The sequence below is a fragment of the Ochotona curzoniae genome, unplaced genomic scaffold (genome assembly GCF_017591425.1).
Source record: "Ochotona curzoniae isolate NIBS_2020 unplaced genomic scaffold, NIBS_Ocur_1.0 scaffold_3835, whole genome shotgun sequence".
Lineage (NCBI taxonomy): Eukaryota > Metazoa > Chordata > Mammalia > Lagomorpha > Ochotonidae > Ochotona > Ochotona curzoniae.
The window spans coordinates 21,481,561-21,501,971 of NW_024467114.1; the positions used below are offsets into that span (position 1 = coordinate 21,481,561).

Genomic DNA, 20,411 nt, shown 5'->3' on the forward strand with positions numbered 1-20,411 from the left:
ACTGGGGCATTGATCCTCCCTGGAGCTCCCCTTAGCAGAGGGTGAGCTTTATTCATTACCCCCATTTTCCTTTCTTACATACACACGCTTGGAAGAAAGGAGTAAATCTTACGCTCTAGCCAACTTTGGCCAACAGCAATGCTTCCTTCAATAGGTGCATCTCCTGCTGGAGAGATGAACAGCAGCAGCAGGGACCGTGGCAGGCAGAAGTGCCCTGAGCTCCTTTGCCCTATTCTGGTTAGTGTCACTATTCCATGGCACGGCCGGACAAAGCACTAGCTCACAACACTTCCTCTAAACCGCCCGTTCTACACAGGGATATCTGGAATATGCTTGTGAGCTGTCCATGCTGAGAAGGAAGCCCCTGATTAACTCAAGAAACCCCCTCCCCCGGCAGGGTGCTGCTGGAACTGCAGAGGCACCTTTCCAGGGCAGGAAGGGAGCATCTGCATGACCACCCAAGGATCCCTGCTTCCTTTTGAGTGTATCAACATTGTTTCTCACGATGGCTGCCAACACATTCATCTTATTCCTGCCTAAGTCCAGAGACTGAAACTCCAGTAATATTGCCAAAGGAAAAGAAAGAGGAGATTTTGGACAAAGGAACTAATCTCTGCTGGCCTGTTCTCCCAATTTTGTTTTCAGTATATTCCTTTAAAATGGGTAAAAAACGAAGTTTACGGTGTCAGGACTCCAAGAGAAGCACAGCCTTTCCATTCTATTATCAGCTCCAATCGGGATCCAGACTCAGGGCAGGCAGGGGAGCTTCCCAAAGAGGCCATTCTCTTGCTTATCACTTAAGTAGCAGTAGAAGAAACAATGGCAGGCAACAGTTACAGAGCCCTTATAATGAGTGGGCAGCAAGTTAAACTTGCACATTTATGTGTATAATCTCTATGAATCTCAACAGCAGTTCATCGAAGGTGGATCCTTTACTTGCCCATTTCTCCGATAAGCAAACAGATTTCCAGAGCTAGGGTCATACTTTCAAGCTCTACAACTCCTAGGACTTAGAGCTCCTGGGTTTTGAGCCCTGGGAGCCTGAAGAGCTCTTCACTCTGATGCCTTTCTCCCTCCTCTTAGACCTTGAAGCAAGGGAAGCCTCGTCTGCCCAGGTGCTTAGCTCACTCCCAAGTCCCTCCATTTCAGCAGTGAAAATGGGGAGGATGAAGACGGGAACCCTGAGAACCCAAACTATAATAGGAACATGGCTTAACAGAGCTAAATGGATGAGCTGGAGCCAAACAAACAGCTTGGCACACACGGCCACGTTCAGGGATTTGTGATGACAGGGACAGTCTTTTTTCCACTTCACTTTGAGCTGCCTTCATAGAACTTTATCTTTTATGTACAAAGATCAAATAAAAAATAAAGATCACATTTAATGAGAACTAGAGGAAATAAACTGGTGGCAATTAAAGAGTAAAAATAACCTCTGTGGCTTCAGACCACAGGAGTTTCCTAACTTTAAAAGGCAAATCACTTAAACAAGGCCTCTCGGGCTGTGCTCCTCTCATGCTTCCTCCGACATTCACAGTGTTTAAAGTTACAGGCAGCCATAGCTCCTCAACCCGTGCCACTGTGTGGTGAATGGAAGTAGAACCAGACCAAATGCACCATCTCACAAACACAACCCTTCAGCATACAGTGAGTAATTCCAAGACACCTTTCTAACGCTGCTTTGGGTGAAAGGGGATTCACCAGATTCCTATTCCGCTTCCCTCTTCAATCCCTTTTCCTGCTATGCTTTGACCCTGAATACAGACTTTCAAAGTTGGCCTCGATTTTAGGATGCTTTGTTTTACTTCCTTATTTTTCACGGGCAAATCTTACATGAGCTAAACCATGAAGCCGACCTGAATTCTGTCCCTGACTTTGAAATAACTGAATCTACTCAGAATGATCTGAGATTCCATCCTAGGAAACCACTTTCATCATACCCTTGTGATTTTTGACCAGCAGTTGGAAACCTCTTCAGTTTCAAGGGCAAGTTGAAACATGGAAAACAACCCACAGCGTCACCAGCTTCCTAGACAGCTGCAGACCAAAACAGGAATCACCTAGAGGCAATCACTCTGAGCTACCTCCTGGAGTTCCCACCCTGAAGACACAACACAAGATCAGCTGACAAACATGAAGAAATCAAGATGTTCACCCCATGCTTCGGGGTCTTGTTTTCCCACCGGGAGATCTGATCCTCCCCTTTTCAAAGGTCAAGTGTGTCCTTGGTTTGTAAGCTAAAACCATCCCCTAGAGATACCCAACTTACCGGTAGAAAGTGACATAGTCTACTGTTGAGTGGCAGCTCTGAAACTCCCAGGATTTGAGCTTCTGGCATTCTCGATGGGCTCGGAGTTTTACCTTCACCGTCCCCTGGCACAGTTCAGGAACTGGTTTCCTCTGGGGTCTGTTGCAGAATTCATTGGATTCCACCCGCCAGGACTCGGCAAAATCATCCACATCAAACTTGAAATTTCCGTCTCCACCAATTAAGTCATCACGTTTATGTCCATTGTAGTTGCCACAAAGACCACATAGCTTGCTCTTGAGATGGGGGGCAGCCATGACTTCTACAAAACTGTCTCCATCCCATGATATTTCCAAACCTACAGGAGAAAAAAAAAAGGTAAAGGATGATCAACTGTTCCTGAAATCATGAGTAATCCCCACAGGAACACATCATCACACTGTATGTCTGACAGTCTTGGCAGGGAAAAAAACCAAGACTCTGTGCAAATTCTTGGTTCCATTTCAATATCACTATGTTGACTATCTCATAAAATTTTATGAATGACTAATTTTAAGCTTTAGGAAGTACACCCTTGCGTTTTACTATTGATGATCATTGCTTGATTTTATTACTTTAGGATTCTTTTTGTTTTTTTTTTTTTTGCTCTTTCCTAAAGTGTGTTAGTCTAAACTGTGTCTATTTATTCCATAATGACTATGATGTAGAAATAAGAAGAAACAAAGATGATAATTTGAGGGGGTGGGGCTGACTTATTCCACTAAGCGTAATGGTCTCCAATTGCATCTATTTTGTTGTGAAAGAGAGGATTAAATCTTTTTATAGTTGAGAAGTACTCTACCATGCACATATACCACAATTTTTATGTGATCATTAGTTGATGAATATCTGGGTTGGTTCCATACCTTAGCTATTGTGACCTGAGGGGTTATAAATATGGGGATACAGATGTTTTCTCTATTTTTTGATAACTAACATTGGATTACAAAAACTGTAATGTCTGTGTAATGTAATGTCTATGAGCTTTGATTACACTCTTGAGGAACAGATTTTTTCCTCCCTGTTGAATTCTTTATTTAGTGAAGGATTAAGCTTGTCATTATAAAGTAAACTGAATTTATATCATTGCAAAATTTAAAAGAAAAGTAAGAAAGGGCGGAAGGATGGTGGAGCTTCTGAGGGAGTGAGAGTAGAGTGGGAAATATAAAGTTTTTCAAACTAAGTATATGAGTCACATGAAAATTTTCCCTTCATATTAATAAAACATTTTTTTAAATTCAATCATTTATAGCTAAAAGTTCCCCTTCATAATTTTTATCCCAATGTCAAAGTGATCTTCCTAAATGATTTGTTGCAATGAGCATATTAGAGCCATTAATACATAGCTTCTGAATGCATCTTCTTCTAGAGGAAATACTCACATAAAGTGAAACATTTTCTCCATTACTTTACAGTCTTTCCTGAGGCATGGGCCACTCTTTGATAAGTGTTTATGAGCTGAACTATTGTGAAACCTTTCTACCCTCCATCCCTGGTCGCTCCTAAGTTCCAACATTTGAGAAGGCATTGGGGGCTATCAGGTTATGGGTTGAAGTTTTTATTCATTCAAGATGGTAGGAAACATGGACTAATCTCTGTTTGCTGAACTATCTTAAGTAGCAGAAGGCTCATCTGAAAAGATACACATTTCTCCAGACATCATGGCCCAAGATGTGCAGGATCAATTCTAACCAACGGCCTTCCTGAACAGTGGAATCTCTAGTTCACAAATAAGGCAGCAAGGTTACATGGTCATACAACAAAAAATAAGCCTACCTAAAATGTCTAGGAGAGATGCTATTATATCCAGTTTAATACTGTGTGTTCAGATACTGTCCAGAGAGAAGAGAGAGATGGCTCTTCACAAAAACCATTCTGAGGTTCCACCCAATGTAAATGATAAACATTTTTAGCTAGTTTGTTCTTTATGTCTCAAGTTTGTTTAGAAATTATTTTTTTACTGTTTTCCTGGCAAAAGCTTAGCGGAGTCTGAGCACTCCAGGGATTGAGCGAATTGTTTGCCAGCATATACAAGCAAACCACTGTGATGTGATTGCCAAGGGCCCATCTACAACAGACCAACATGCTTTGCTGTTCCTAGTTTTCTCCAGTCACTCTGCCTCCTAGGAGTGCTGCACACAGAGGAAGTCTTTATTGGATGGAAAGGTCTCTGTTACTGGTGTGTGTGTGTGTGTGTGTGTGTGTGTGTGGTTTTTAATTTTTTCCACTTAAATTCCTGATTAAAAGGTTTTTTAAAAATTCTTTTCTGGAATTTCAAAAAGAGCAAAATGACTTTCTAACTAAAAGCTTTTGTTAGTGAACTAACAATATTAAACTCATGAAAAAAAAAATTTCAAACCTGGGAGTTGAGGTAGTGATATGAGCAGCAGAAATGGAAGAGAAGGGAAGGACAGGCATACAAATAGCAAACTGCCTAGGTTCAAGTCCTCCCTCTGCTTCCCATCCAGGCTCCTGCTAGTGGGAGGCAGTCGATGATGGCTCAAGGGCTTTGCCGCCGGCTAAGTCCTGACGAAGCTCTGGTTGTATGGGCATTTAGGGAGTGAACCAGCGAATATGAGATGGATTTCTCTCACCCTCTTATCCTCTCACTTTCTCTCTCCATTTCAAATAATAAAAATGAATAACAATTTAGAATGAGGGAGGGATAGAGAGAACAGATCTGATCTGGCCATAAAATTAGCATAAGGTAACAACTTTGGAGTGATGCAATAGAGTCAGGAGGAAAGACTGAGAGGTGAGATTCTAAAGCCAATACTCCCTGGGGTTTGGACATGGAGCAGGAGAGGAGGCTGACCAAATATTCATCTTGTGGGTAAGTTTAGGATGAGTTATTGGAATAATAAATCAATAATCTAAGACTGGGCTTCTCAAGAAATCAACAGAGAGGTCCACGAGGAAGTCACTTTGTGATAAACCAAAAGATCAGAAGCATTCTTGGTTCAAGGCAAATGAGAGATGATTCCTTTGTTGGGAAAAGAGGCTAGGTTCAGAAAAGCAACCAAAAGACACTGAAAGGGGAGAGAAAAGAAAAGGCTATATATATATAGGAAAGAATCTCTCTTGGGAATAATTTAATAAAGAGAAGACAGTGATAAGACTAGGTAATGAGAGATGGAACACACCTCTAAAACAGTCCCACCTCGAACGAGCATCCTATGTGGGTCTCTAACAACATGCAACAATCACAACTATCATCTCCTCCTTTGTATGTAACAAAAAGCACATTATCTGGCATGCACTAGATCCTCCATAAGTGGATGAATTAGCCTTGGAACGTTAATACGTGGAATCTATAAAGCCAAAGAAATTGCAAATTTCATGCTAGTTGAGACACTAAAATAACCATTTAGCAAGAAGACAAGCAAACGATAGCATGATTTGTAATGCATACTCAGAGGTATGGAAGACTCAACCTCCCAAGTCTGTAACCAGACAGCTTCCCAGCAAGGGAAACGAAACGAGGGAAGAAAATCAAGTCCATATAAAGTCCAACTCTTAGATCAGAATTCCAAAGATTCTTCCATGCTGCAAAAATTTCCAAACTACAAATTTCTTTCCTAGACAGCAAATACTTTCTTCCAAGTGCCAGAAGTGGCTGAGGCTTCACACCCCAAAGAGCTCCAACTGTCACGACCGACAATGATATAACAAATGCAAGACTCTGGGCAACTGAGTCTGTGGGAATTAGGGTCACAGGGAACCTATCCACCATGTTCTTTCTTGGCAGTGGACAGGGGGCAGTGAGGAAAGGGGATGGTTTCCATATACCTGAGAAGATGTGGGTCTGCTGTATGTTCAGGGAACTTCTCTCAGAACTCATGACATCTCATTCATAAAACACAGTCCCCGAAGCAAGAGAACGATCTGCAATTCACTCTACCTTCTTCCTCTTTGTCTTTCTGATTATTACACTATACTACACACCTGCACAAGGATGCCTAACGTAAAAGGACAACGTACTCAGCCACAGATGCCTGTGTCTATTACCGTGTCATTGATGTGTATGCCTGCTTGGATGTTTTCACCCTGTGCATGAGTCAAATGGATTCCCAGTAGTGAAAAAGCAAAGAAACTAATCATCTGTACTTGTGGGAATTGTTCTTCCTGTATTTCTTACAGACGTTGTATGAGATGAAAACATCGTGGCAGTGTTTGAGGGCCCAGGGAGAGTCCGTTCTGCAGCTGGGATGAGTTTCCCAACTTTCTACATGGAAGTGGGGTAGAAATAACTGGCAGAGTCGGGAGACTAAAGCTGAAGCACATGTCCCATCTGGGATGCGAGCAGCACTCGCATTCTTTCCACTTTGCGAAGAGCCTTCCAATTTTCCCTTCTCACTAGCGAATGGTTTACCAATTTATGCCTCACTCTTCTAACGTGTTGACCTGGCTCCGGATCAGTCACGAGGCTGTGGTCCTTGCTTGTGTAGCTGTTCCTCTGTTTTGTGGATGCTGTTTGCATCCCTTCACTTTCCTTTCTGGTTTTTATGGCTGTTAAAGTTGCTGTCCTTTAAAGGGGAGACAGATGGAAAATCTGTAGACAGATCACAGGGAGGTGTAAAGGTGGATGTCTTTTCTGTTCAGATTTTATACACAAAACAGAAGCAACATAGGATTGATTCTCTGGGTTCACCAAGTGCAGGGTCTGTACCAAAGTCCAAAGCCATGCTCTCCATATGCGAGTACTCTCAGCTGGGTCTGATGTCACTCTCTCAGGTAGAACTGACGAAGGAAACAAATGGCATCTGCTAAGTGCCAAGAATCTGTGTGTGTGTGTGTGTGTGTGTGTGTGTGTGTGTGTGTGTGTGCGCGTGCATGAGAGAGCCTTGTTCTAGGGCTATTGTTACTAGGTTAGCAGCAATAGCCTGATTCTACCCACACAGCACAGCTACCTGTGCTACTCAGCCATATGATTTCCTCACAAAGTACTGAATCCATAAACCACAGAGGCAAAGAGCCATGCCTCCCCAGCTCCCAGCTGCAGGTTTGATTTAAGCTACTATTTGGAAGAAAGGACCCTTTGATCAAACAAGCCTTGAAAATAAAATAAATAAATAACTCTTACAGAAGAAGCACACTCTAAGGAAATACTGTGAAATCTTAAATAGACAATCAATAGGTGATAAAAAGAAAACATCCCTAAGGGATACTTCAAATTGAGATGGCTGGACCAGGGTGGAGAACACTTCTGTCTGAAAATGGACTTGTTTCATTCAAAGGATAAGCACAAAGTAAGTTTAGTGCCCAGAGGAAAATGGCTCGTCTCTCAGAAGTAGTGGCTGGTGTGATTCCAGTGCTGCAGAAAATTGCTCAGCTGCGTTGAAGGGAGCCATAAAAATGACTTGCACAGTGAAAAGAGACAGAGAAATGAAAGAACCTGCAAAATCGAAGCTCAAGGCCTAGCAGAATCAAATTCACTCATCTTATTATGGCGTTTGGGATCTATTATTATTTCCTTAGCAGCCTCGTTCTTTCTGCTCAGTTTTATGATGTAGAATCCTTATAAAGAGTACACTTACTCCATATGATTTTGCCATTGTAAATGGACCTACGAGGCTGTTAGTACCCAGGATTCCTTTGAGAAGTGGATTGTTGCTAACACTTTACACATCAGCAAACACTACTGTGTTGAGATGGCTGGCAGACTGGCAAGGTGCTTCTAACTAGTGCTGTGTGATAAAGGGTCATTTTGTGCATATTTTATGGGAAGCCAAAAAAAAATGTGGCCTCCTTTTCAGGAATGAGCTGGGGCCTGCATCTGCAGAGTGGCATGTCTTTTGGTACAGGTATCTGAATTTTCTGAGTGAATCAATCTCTAGTTGAGTGAGCAGAGCTCTTCATGTCTGTTCAGAATGAGAATGCTTCCCTCTTTCTGGAATGTTCCAATATGTTAACACTTCACATTATTTCATGGAATCCATGTTATGCTCTCTAAGTTAAAGCTCTCTGGGCCTCTCCTTGGCTTCTTGCTTTTGTTTAGCTAAGCTATCACCCAAATCAACTTGTCAATATAGATTTTTGCTTGCACTGAAACAATTTCCAGGGTTCTAAAGATACAGGAAAAAAAAATCTTACTCTGTAGACCCTCAAAAGTGCTTGTTACCTCAGATGTTTCCTTTGGGATGCATATTATCTAAATACGGTACAATTCAATTAATGCTTTTATACTGTTCAATTCCCAGTGGAAAAGCAAAAAATATACTGATTTCCAAAAAGTAACATATTTGAAAAAATAAATATAATTGGGAGATGTCCGAGTGGCATACAATATGTATTAACCAGAGGTGCATGAAAAAGAACATGAGATATAATGTGCAAATGAGCTGAATTCACATCCTCTAGGTTGGTATTCAAAAACAATCCTGGACCCGACACTGTAGCCTAGTGGCTAAAGTCCTCACCTTGCATGTGCCAGGATCCCATATGGGCATTCTTTCTAATCCTGGTGGCCCCACTTCCCATTCAGCTCCCTGCTTGTGGCCTGGGAAAGCACTCCAGAACAGCCCAAAGCCTTGGGATGCTGCACCTGTGTGGAAGACCCAGAAGATGCTCCAGGTTCCTGGCTTCAAATCAGCTCAGCTCTGGCCATTGTGGCTGCTTGGGTAGTGAATCAACAGATGGAAGATCTTCCTCTCTGTCTCTCCTCCTCTCAATATATCTGACTTTCCAATAAAAAAAAAAAAAATCCTCTAGTTGAGTAAACCTGACACTAAGCTATTTCCTTTTATGGATGCATTTGCCCTCTCAAACACTAACAAAGGACTATTCTTTCTCTTGAATTTGAAAGCACACCTAAAGCAGCTAACTTGGAAAAGACCCCACCAATTCCAACCTATTAGACACCAACAACCTAAAATAGCAGCCAAACTTGAAAGAGACTCTAGAGCTCTGAAGTGTAACTCCACTGCTATACTTAGAAGACTGAAAAGGTCCCAGTGTGGGAAGATTGCCAGTGTGACTGATACCCAAGTGCAAAACTCTAGGTGGCACATCAGATCCCCAGCTATATTGTGACATCTTTGTGATATCTTTCCCCCTGGGAGTGGAAAGTCGATAAAGCCTGCAGCTGGGACACTTTGTTGAGGAACTCATTTCCTAGCACTTGCTGAGCATGGAAGTCAGTAGGAGGCCACGCAAGCCCCACCTGCTTGGGTGGTCACTTTCAGGAGGTAGCCATCCAGATCCACGTGGAAGTGTGGCGCACGGCAAGGCAGTGCAACGCGCGAGCCGTTCCAGCGCACGGTGAGGTGCTGCTGCAGGCTCAGGGTGCTGTCACCCAGCACCAGCTCCACTGACTTGGTCCATGAGAAGGAGCGGGTCCGCCGGGCATCGTTCTTCACCAGCACCTGGAAGGGTGAGGCAGGGGAGGAGCAGTCTTTCGTCAAAACATACTGACATGTCCCCTGAAAGTTAAATGTCCGTCCGTCAAAAGTGTTGTAGTGGGGATCTCCGAATACCGTGCAGACGCCGGGCTCTGCGGATGAGTGAGAGACAAAAGCAGGGTCACAAACTGAGGACGCAGAGAGACAACAAGGGTCCCTGCCATAAACCTACAGGGCCACCTGCTGGGGAAGGGAAGGGCTCAGCAAATATGTACTATGGGAACTCAACTCTTATTTATGAGTTTGGGCCAAACCTTCTAGAACACTCAGATTACACTTCTGGTGGTTTTTTTTTTCTTTTTAAATACATAAAACTTATTTTTAAAAAACCCGTGGCTGCTTAAAGCATCTCTGTTCTGGAGCCTTTGTTGGCTTCTATGTTCCTAATGAAAGGGATGAAGAACTAAAGTAACCCAGAACTCAATTAACTTTGCAACCCACAAAAATATGAACAAAGTGTAAATGACAAAACACTGGCTATCATGGCTTCAAAAACATTTAGAAGAATAATACTCCAAATGATTACTCATGACCTTAAAGAAAACTATGATTTCAACACTCAGATATGATACTCAACACTCATATATTTACCAAGGACTAATAAATGAAATTGCCCAACAGACACATGTTTCACAGTGTCGGGAAACAAACTACTGATAAAGATAATATTTACAGAGAGCCTTTACATGTTTTCTAGAAATTTGAGTTTCCTATATTTTGACATAAGCACCAAAGTCAAAAGCTGGATGTTTAAAAATGATGAAATTCTTCACTTATTACATCTCAGAAATTCCAATGAATTCATCACCCTAAAACAGCATTAATTCAAACAGTTAGATCAAGGGAAAGTTTTATACTCTGGGTTATCTCAAAGATTTGGACCAAAAATTAAATAGTGTTGCTTTTTTGAAAAAGCAAGTTTAGCATTGGCTTAGTTCTCTATGTAAGGATATTTTATCTCTTTTCAAGCAGGCACGAGCAACTAGGAAATAAGGATTTCATTTGGAGAAACTAGACCAAATGATGAAAGAACTATAATAAAAAGCAATTTTAAGTCAACAAAGAATAATGGCCAGGTTAAGAATAATAACCACAATAAAAAGGCCAGGTCAAGAAAGCCACGTAAGTAACTGCTGTGAATATATCTAAGGGAATGATGAACTTGAGCCTGAGGAAGGATGTTCAAACTGACCGGATAGGACCAGCGGGGTCCAATGCAAACATTTGCTTTTCATTTCCAAAGTGTTTGGAGAGTAATGTCCTCCTGGGTTACGATATACTTTATCATTTCATATGGCAACTTCATCTGACTCCATAAAAATCACATATGTTTGGAATGTGATAAATCCTAAGTCACTTTTCCTTGTCAATATTTGATAAAGACAAGAAATAAAGGTATAACCTCTGGTATGTTGACAGTTTCAATGAAATGCTCTGAAGGCTCTGTAAATGGCACCACTCAGGAGAGGAGGAAAGAAGAGACAGTTGGTAGTGATAGCGTAATGAGTCCTTCACCTTTGTCCCTTTGCTAGTCTTTCCTCGATCATCTTTTCTTGTGACCCCAACTGTTCCAACCCCAATCCCCGACCTCCGTAAACCCCGTGCCTCCCTCGCTGACCTCTCCCCATCTAACCTCTCCATTTTGCATCTCACAGTCCTTTCTCCATGTGATTACTTTCAAATTATCTTTTCACACATTTCTCTGATTTAAAAACAAAAAACCAGAATCTCTCCCTGGCATGCAAATGTTGCCTTTGGAACATCACAAGTGGCATCAGTAACAGTGTAGTTTAGCATCATCCTACTGTATGCCACAAAAGGACCAGACATTAACCTGAACACCAAATGCATCACACATAAGAGAAGGGCTGTTCAAGTTTTCAGTTCTTCCTATTATTCAAGAAAGTTCAGATTCAATCGAGGCCACTGAGCTTTTGCACTTATAACAGATAGACCTCACATTAGGAAGGCCAAGACATTACCTAAAAGGCTGAAATTACACCCCTAGGGAGTCCTCTCCCAGCTATGAGCAGACACAGGGAAATCCACACCCAATGCTGTCTAGTGCTGCAGTGGTGAGCTTCTCTCTGAACCTGGGACAACACACTTCTCCTGTGCAGCAAAATCATTAAAGTAACAGCAACAGAGTTCACTATACACCCTACCTAACAAGCTTCTATATGCTAACTGATCATGGTTCGCGAAAACCATGTTTTGTTTTCCTAACATTAAAAACACTACTAAGCATTTAATCTAGGGATTTAGAAAGTTTATGAATAATTTTCGTGTCTCAGAAAATGTTTCTAACATTTTAAGTAAATAAAAATAAGAGATCAAGTTTTAGGTACAGGATAATCAACTATGCCAAAATAATCAGATACACACACACACACACAAAGACCACAACATTGTCAACAGCGGTTATTTCTTGGTGGCAGAATTTTGTGTGTCACATTTTTCATTCCTTCCTAATGCTTTTCTGTTTTTGTTTTGCTTTGTAAGAATCAAAACATGGATGCTTGTAGATATGGCCCATTATGCGATAAATCAAATCCTCAGCGAAGCAACAGGGAAATCGATGGCCTGGAGTTGCCCTGGGGAAGCCTCGGCTCGCTCCTAGCTTAGCAGAAAGCAATGGGGGATGTCTGGGGAGATCTTGGGCAGTGGAAATCATGTGTGAACTGGGCTGTCAGGAAAGATATTTTTCAAGAGGCCCTGACTTGTGGAAGAGAAGGGTTGGAAATCAGGATGATTTTTCTGTGTGACAGCAATCTAGATGGGGCCAACAAAATTTCACGACTCTGAAGTTCCCTGAAAATTATGTGCTGCATTTGGGAAGACATTCATATTACAAGTTAAAATAATTTTGAGACATTGGCCCTTTTCCCTGGAACCTTGAGGTCCCTATGCCAGAGCTTGCAGCAGCAGAGAACACGTGCGCTGGACAGTATCTGGAAATTTAGAATGTCAACGTTACAAAAATCTGCCTAATTGAGAACGAAAACGCCTGGAGAATCCTTAGGGAATGAAAATGAACACTGTATCCTCAGATAGTATTTTGCCAGCAAACCTGGTGAAACGAGCTGCCTTCCAAGCTGACCAGATGTCCAGTTACACTGGCCTGGATGGCTGGATGCCCTGGCTGGAGCTGGGAGAGGGGGTGGGAGGGACTACTTAACCACAGCATCCTAAATCCAGCCCTGTTTTCATGTGCCTAATTCAGGGGATGCAGACAAAACTGCCATCTTATCACTGGGTACATTTTGTTAACAGTCCTGAAATAAAATCATGAGATATGATTTTTGTTTTGTTTCATTTCAACATATGTATACAAATGTACAGGTGCAGGACCAAAATAAGATCACAAATATGTAAAGCCAAATATGAAGAGTGAGAGGTGTTTTAGCTTCTAGGCAATGGGATTATATGTGGCCTTTCTTTTCCTCTTGCTTTTGTATATTTACATTACTATTCATACTCCATTCCTTAAAATGACATATATTCTTTTGGATTTAGAATATTTGCTTTAACCAGTTACAGAATATCCTGAATTAAGACATGTCTCTGTAATGTCACATCTTTTAATAATTTTGCTGTAAGAATTAAGGGAGGTATCCGGCCTCCACAAACAGGGTTCCAAGATTTTGCTCCTTACCGTGTTGGGTACATTTATTTCTGCCATGGATATACTTATTCTAACTAAATGTTCTTTTTTTCTTTTGAGAGCAGCAGTTATTTACAAAACATCTGTCAAGCAAAATTAAGGGAAAACTATACAATTTCAGATTATTAAGAAAACAAGAGAAACTGGGTAGGCTTCTAACCCCCTCCTCCCATAATTCCTTCCTTCAGGAATTTCTAACTGTTAAGGTGAGCATTTGAACTGGTGGGGGTGCTACTGGTTGGGACATCTACAGCTGATGTCAGAATTTCTGAGTTGGATGCCTGGTTCTAGATCATGCCTCTGGCTTCTTGCTAATGCAGACCCTGGGACATAGCGATGATAGCTCAAACAGTTGAGTTGTTTTCATCCACATGGCAGACCTCGCTTTGATCGTGGGTTCAGTCCCCCCTTTGTGTGTACTTGAGAGTGAATCAGTGAAATGAAGAGCTCTTGTGAGTTAATAAATATTCCTAATATTTTTTCAGTATCAACTGTGGCTCTGACAGCAAAAAATAGCCACTGTTTAGAATTCTGAGTATGAGTACTTATTTTAACATAAAGTAATCTTGTACATGAAATTTCATTTCCTACTTTTTTACTTCACATGTCCAATGATTTTTCCGCAATAATTCAATTACACTGTACTTTAAAACTACAGAAAGGAACCTTGATCCTCAGTTTAATGCTTCTGCAAAGAGGAGTTTCTCCAACTCATCATACCCCACTATCCCTTGGATGACTATTATTTCCAGAGTAGGGTTCAAACCATGAGTAAGCTTGTGAAGTAGAAAACACACTTTATAATCCCACAAACTCCTCGGACACAGCTTTAAGACACTACAGAGTCACTGTGGAGCAGGTGTTCTTGGGATTCCCAGAGAGGCAAGCATCATGACAATGCCAACTTTGGGTCAAGAATCAGGAAGTGCTAGGGTTAGAAACACTATCCATGACATGAGTCCTTCTGTTTGTTGAAGCTTCAGATGAAGACTGGTGGGATTATCCTGAAGCGGAGGGATGTGGTCTAATCCAAAAGGACCCTTGTTTCTCCTTGCCAGTCTTAGCCTTGCCCAGAGCAGCCACTCACAGCTGCCCTCCCACAAGGTGCCTGAAGGCTGACAGATACTCCCACCAAATAGCAACACAGTGCCACAGGAATGCCACAAAGACTTCAAACATTTGACTTCTTCGATCAAGATCATCTACTGCTGCTGTGTTTAAGGGGAGATGGTAATGGTTAGCACAGTAACTGGGGCTTGCCCAACACTTTGCCATCCATGGCTCACAGCTTCTGGTTCCAGTGCCAGCTCCCCACCGCAGTATTCCTCAGGCCTCAGTCAAAGCCATTGCTTTCTTCTAAGCTCCAAAAGCAAAACTGACCACAGGCTCAATTTCAAATACTAGATCCCATAGTCACAATAGTGACTTGTCCAAGTGGGTTTTCCACTTGGAAGCCAAAAAGACCTATATCCCAAACCTATGATCTAATTACAATAAATAATATTCTATATTAATGTGTAGTTAGGATGTACCTTTAGCACCTCTAAAAGGTCCTAAAACAAGTGAATTCTGCATATACCTCTCACACTGGCACACTTCCTTGTATAGAGGAGGACCTAAATATACCTGTAATACATGATATCATCTGCAATGCTTACAACAATATCTGATGAAATACACATCAAACATGGGTAAATAGCTGTTGGATGAACGGGTTAGGAATACAATTTGGATGGAAGGGTCAGAGTTGTGGTGCAGCACGCTAAGTCACTGTCTGAGACTTCCATGCCTCATATCAGAGTTTCTGGTTTGAGTCACAGCAATTCTGATTCCCAACCATACCCCTGGTAATATGGCTACAAAGCAAAGGAATGGTGCCTGAAGTACTCGAGTTCCTGGCATTCTTCTGAGACACCCAGATGGAAACCTGGTTCCCAGCTTCTGGCTTCAGGTTGGCCAACTATGGCTGCTATGATCTTTCAGGCAGTGAACAAACCTCTTTCTCTCTCCCTTCAACTGAATATATAAATCTCTTTCAAAGAAATATAACTTGATGAGAGAACACAAAATGACCACCAGATAACCAACAGAATATTCATGGTTAATTAATTGAACAATTAACAGATGCTCTCAGAATAAATGTATGACAGTAATCCTTAAGTATATGTGGGGGATTGTTTCTAAACCAACCCCCCACCCTGACTCCAAAATTTGCAAAATCTAAGTCCCTTATTTAAGCTGATGCAATCTTTGCATTGAGTCTGTACATCTCCCTTATATTTTAAATCCTCTTTTACTTACATATCATACCTAATACAACATAATTTTTTATAATCTAGCTACGATACTCTTGTTTAGAGTGCAGTGGAAAGGAATTTTTTCAAACGTTGATTCATGATTTTTTAATTTATCTGAATGGCAGACAGAGATAGGGAGAGACAGACAAAAAGAGAACATATGAATATCTTCCATTCACTGTTCACTCCCTTCATGGGTCAGGCTGAAGCCAGGAGCCAGGAATTCCATTTTGCTTTTCCACAGGTATGACAGGGATCCAGCAGTTGAGCCATCATCCACTGCCTGTCCAGGTGAATTAGCAGGAAGCTAGACCAACTGCAGAATAGCCAGAACTGGAGCAAACACTGTGTTACTGGATGCTGGCATCTGAAGCCACAGCTTAACTGCTATATCACAACGCCAGCCCCTAAAGCATTTTTGATTTGCAGTTAACTGAATCTATAGATGCTTAATAATGGGGGAAATGGAGAACCATCTAGACAAGGAAAACACCTGAAATGTCAGGAACATTGCAGTTGTCTAGTACGAAGGGAGCTTGCTGAGAGATTCCAACCTGTGACCTTAGACTCCCAGTTGGTCTAGCAGCAGGTAGCAGCAGGAGGGTGGCAGGAGGAGACCCATTCACCTACCCTATGAAAGCTACTGTCAGAGTCAGAAAGCTGTGTCACTATCAGAACCACATGGGGGAAAAAAACCCATATTTTTAATATCACAATATGATCAAGCATGGATGACAGAATCATGGTCTCCCAAAGATATCTCTGTCCAAATACCCCAAAACTGTCAATATTATATTCACATAGCAAGAGAGAATTAAGATTTGCTCGTCAGCTGGCCTTGAGGTGCAGAGCTTATCCTGGACAATTTGAGAGGGACGAGCGTATCCCCAAGAGTCCTTGTGAGGAACAGAGGAAAGCAGGAAGGCAATGTGCTCAGTCTGCCATTGCTGAATTGGGAGACAGAAAAAGGAAAGGAAAGGGAGTTAAGGAATGTGGGCAGACTCTAGAAGCCCAAAGAGGTGGCGATTCTCTCCTCAGAGGAAGACAAGCCTACCAGCACCTTGATGTTAGCTCTCCGAGAACCTGCTACAGACTTTGGACCTCCACGGTGTGTTCGTCTAAGCCACTATGCTTCTGGTAGTTGGTTGTCTCAGCCATGCGAAACTCAGCATCAGCCAAATAGATTATCATATAGTAGCTAGTGTATGCTGGGTGCCATGCCAGAGGCTTTCCATCTTTGCAATATCTCCTCTCATCCTCACTGTATCTCAACAGTCTATAAGTCTCCTCTCCATAAACTACATGGCAGAGATGTGTATTTGGCTCAAGACATGGATTTCACATCCTCAAGTTAAGCTGCTGCTGACTTTAAAGCTATCTAAGTGTTCCGCAAACATTGAATGCATTACTCTGAAGAGAGTCTTGTGTCTGAATCTTGATCTTACCACTTTGGTGACTTAAAATCCCTTACAATCTGCTTACATGAATCGGTATAGGAGCAGCTGTCTTGTAGGATGCTCATAAAGATGAAAAATAGTACCAAAAAGGGACCAAGGATATAACAGATGCTCATTATCTATTTCATTATTTTAAATGCTGTAGAAATTTAGTAAATAAATGTCCACCACTGGTTGAGGTAAGGCTGAATAAGACTATGGCAGATATGGAATAGACTGCTAAAAAGATGACGTGAATTGACTTGGTTTATAAAAGATATATAGAATTTAGATTCACTGCCAGAATGGATAAACTTTGTAGATCAGATGAAAAATGTTAACAGAGACACAAATAGAGGGAAAAAAGAGGCAGCTTGTATAAGCAAAGCTGGAGACTGGTATGACCAGAGCAGGAAGTTGCTTCAAGAGATGTGAGGCACCCACGTTGTCTAAATAAATTGCCCTGAGATTTATTGCCAGCCTGAGAAGTTTAAATGTATTCCAAAGAACCAACATTTCTAAGCGTGTTTCCTATGAAACATCAATCCTCCTTTGGCTCTGCCAAAGTAAGTAAAAATTGTAAAAGCTCCACAACTCAAATTAGTTTGGGAGGTGTTCTATACTCCATCACCACCCTGAAAGTTTACTGAGGGCACTGGAAAATAAAGGCTCTGAGAATTCTCCTCAAGAAAACAGATTTAAGTTTACTTGACCTGGCAGTCCCCTAATCTATTTAATCATGGAACTTTGTTTTGAAAATATTATGTATTATTGTGCCTCTGCTCTACTGTCCTATAAAACAAACTTTGGGAAACCCTGTGAAAGCCCAACGAAGGAAGCCGATGAAGGTCCTGGCGCATGCCAAGCGTGGGTTCTAACCATGACAAAAGGACTGATGGAGGAAAGACAGGGGTTACTGAGAGGCAACAAGATGAGGACATGGCTGCCGTGGGAATGGGAAGGAAATTGTTTATTAGAAAAACAACATGAAGAGACAACCAACCAGACTTGATGACTGATTAGCAACATGGGAGAGAAATGCCAAAAGAATGAGAAATCACATTGAGGCTTGCAACCTGTGCAGCTGGGGTAATGGGAGTGCCAGAATTCAGTCAACAAATAGCATTTGGAAACATCCATTAACCCCTCCATCCAACTCCCAACTCAGATCACTTGGTGAGTCCAAGGTAGCAATTGTTATTACAATTCAAGAAGAGTCAGCTGTACAAAAAGACCGGAAGCTGGAACCCATCATATTAACATTCCTTGACCCAGCATCTTGTCAAGGAATGATATGGTAAGGGTTTCAGAGTTCCAACAAATCTGAAACTATAATGACAAAGTAACTACAGAAGGCGCTCCATAGAGGTGAAGCAGTAAGGTTGCAAGACCAAAAAGCCAAAAGGGAAAAAAAAAAAAAGCGAAAGAATAGATACATGTGTGCTGAAGAGGTCTAAGCAAGCTGCAGAAGTTTGGGATAATGATTCGAGGCGCACAGCACTCATCAAAAAAGGAATCGTGATAAAGAGACAGAGAGGAAACCCTCATTACTATTAATTCCACATCAAAGGGAAACAGAATATAGTACTATGACACAAGAGACCAGGAAGTTAATGTGACCACGTGTATGCAGGTAAGTTTCCAAGGTGAGTCCCAAACAACTACTTTCTAACAGAAGCCCACAGCCATACATGAAAAGGAAGAAGTTGGCAAACTTTATGTCTATTTGAAAGCAAACCTCCAAAATGAATAAAAATATAGTCAACAGAGAACAAAGAGCAGTATACCATTCCAATTTTTTAGTATATGGACTGTCAAAGCAAGCACAAGAACAAAGACCATCACACAGAAATTTGGGTTTTTGGTCTCAGAAATCAAGGTATTGGCTAACTGCCAACTGAATGATTTAATAGTAGCCCATCTATACTAAAACCAGCTCCATACTATTTAACTTCTCTGATCTTCTAATCTCCTGTTTGCAAAATTGAAGATGATAACAGTTTCTACTTCATCGAATTACCGTGAGAACTAAATGACAGAAAACTTGGACAGCATTTATCACAATGCCTGACGCGGACTAACATTCAACAGATCACTACTAGTATTAGGCGCGATTGTCGTGGCCGCAGATGTAACAGTTTTTGTTCTTATTTTGCTCACAGGAGATGTGACCTCCACAGAGGAATAAATTTGTCTGTGCTGTGTATATAGTGATGTGCAATTTACTACATAAGATCTTCCACGGTGTAGTTTTCAGCTTCACGGTTTAGGGTCAGTAGTGTTTGTCATCTAGGTTTGTCATCACTGAAGGCAATTTTTGGTCTAAGGACCTTAGTCTAAAATTGGGTACTTGTTTCTTTGCTGAGATTCAAGATGGCAGCTTTGTGTTTAAAACAAAAAAAAAAAGGAAAAGGTATCAGATGTTTAATAAGGAATATAACTATCTCTTTATATACACAAGATATTCTTTCAAAATTAGCAAAAAAAGCAACCTTCAATTGAATGATTTAATATTAGCCCATCTATACTAAAACTAGCTCTCCAGACCAAAAATGAAGGGAGAAGAAGAGGCTGAATGCAAGCTTAGGAGGTTTTTTGAAATGTAGGTTCACCCCAGTTCTTGCTGTTAGTACTACTCTAGCCTCTGCTTGCTCATCTGTGAAGTGGCAGGGCTCCCCTCAGAGTAGACATTCATTCACTTGTGCAGGCACAATCCCGTAAGGCTAATACGCTGATTAGTGGAAATAATACTAAGTGTTCTTTTTGAGCTTAAAATTTTGTACTTTGAATTTTTTGTAAGTTAAGAAAATAGAATACTTTTTCACTTGCCCCAGGAAATACCTCAACCTGAGTTGCCAGAAAGGGAAAAAAAAATCTAGAAAAATGAGTCACATGGAAAATGAAGCCAATTTGAACCATCGGTGAGCTCACCGTGGACCAACTCTCCCTTCTCTGACCTAAGTAGAAGGGGTGGTGGAGAGGCACAGAAAAAGAAAATCTGAATGTTTGAGTCTCAGGAGGAAATACTGTTTGACTTGGGAAATTCCTCTTGATGAGCTTGTCCAATCTCCTACTCTTCCACATTGCAAAGCCCTACAGACTGCCTCTTCCCTACAACTGCAACTGGTTCTCACACCGTACACAGCAGCATGGAAGCCCAGAGAAATGATTCTGGGGGTGGAGAGGTTGGGGGATTAGGCTGCACCTCTCACCTGGAGCATACTTTTTAAACCTCTGAGCATCGCCATGCTCGGCTGTGAAATGGAGTTCCTGATATCAGTTGGCCATGAGGCTATGAGAATCACACAGGATCGAATGGAATGATCC

The 20,411-nt window shown here is 41.5% G+C and overlaps 1 protein-coding gene across 2 annotated transcripts in view; it reads right to left on the reverse strand.

Moving 5' to 3' along the window:
• BMPER (BMP binding endothelial regulator) overlaps positions 1-20,411 on the reverse strand; it is a 231,678-nt gene that overhangs the window by 61,820 nt on the left and 149,447 nt on the right. For both annotated transcript variants that reach the window (XM_040964857.1, XM_040964855.1), the window contains 2 exons: positions 9,450-9,779; positions 2,270-2,606 (listed from right to left, as the gene is read on the reverse strand). In XM_040964857.1, the coding sequence (XP_040820791.1) occupies positions 2,270-2,606; positions 9,450-9,779 (667 nt within the window). The remainder of the gene's footprint in view (positions 1-2,269; positions 2,607-9,449; positions 9,780-20,411) is intronic.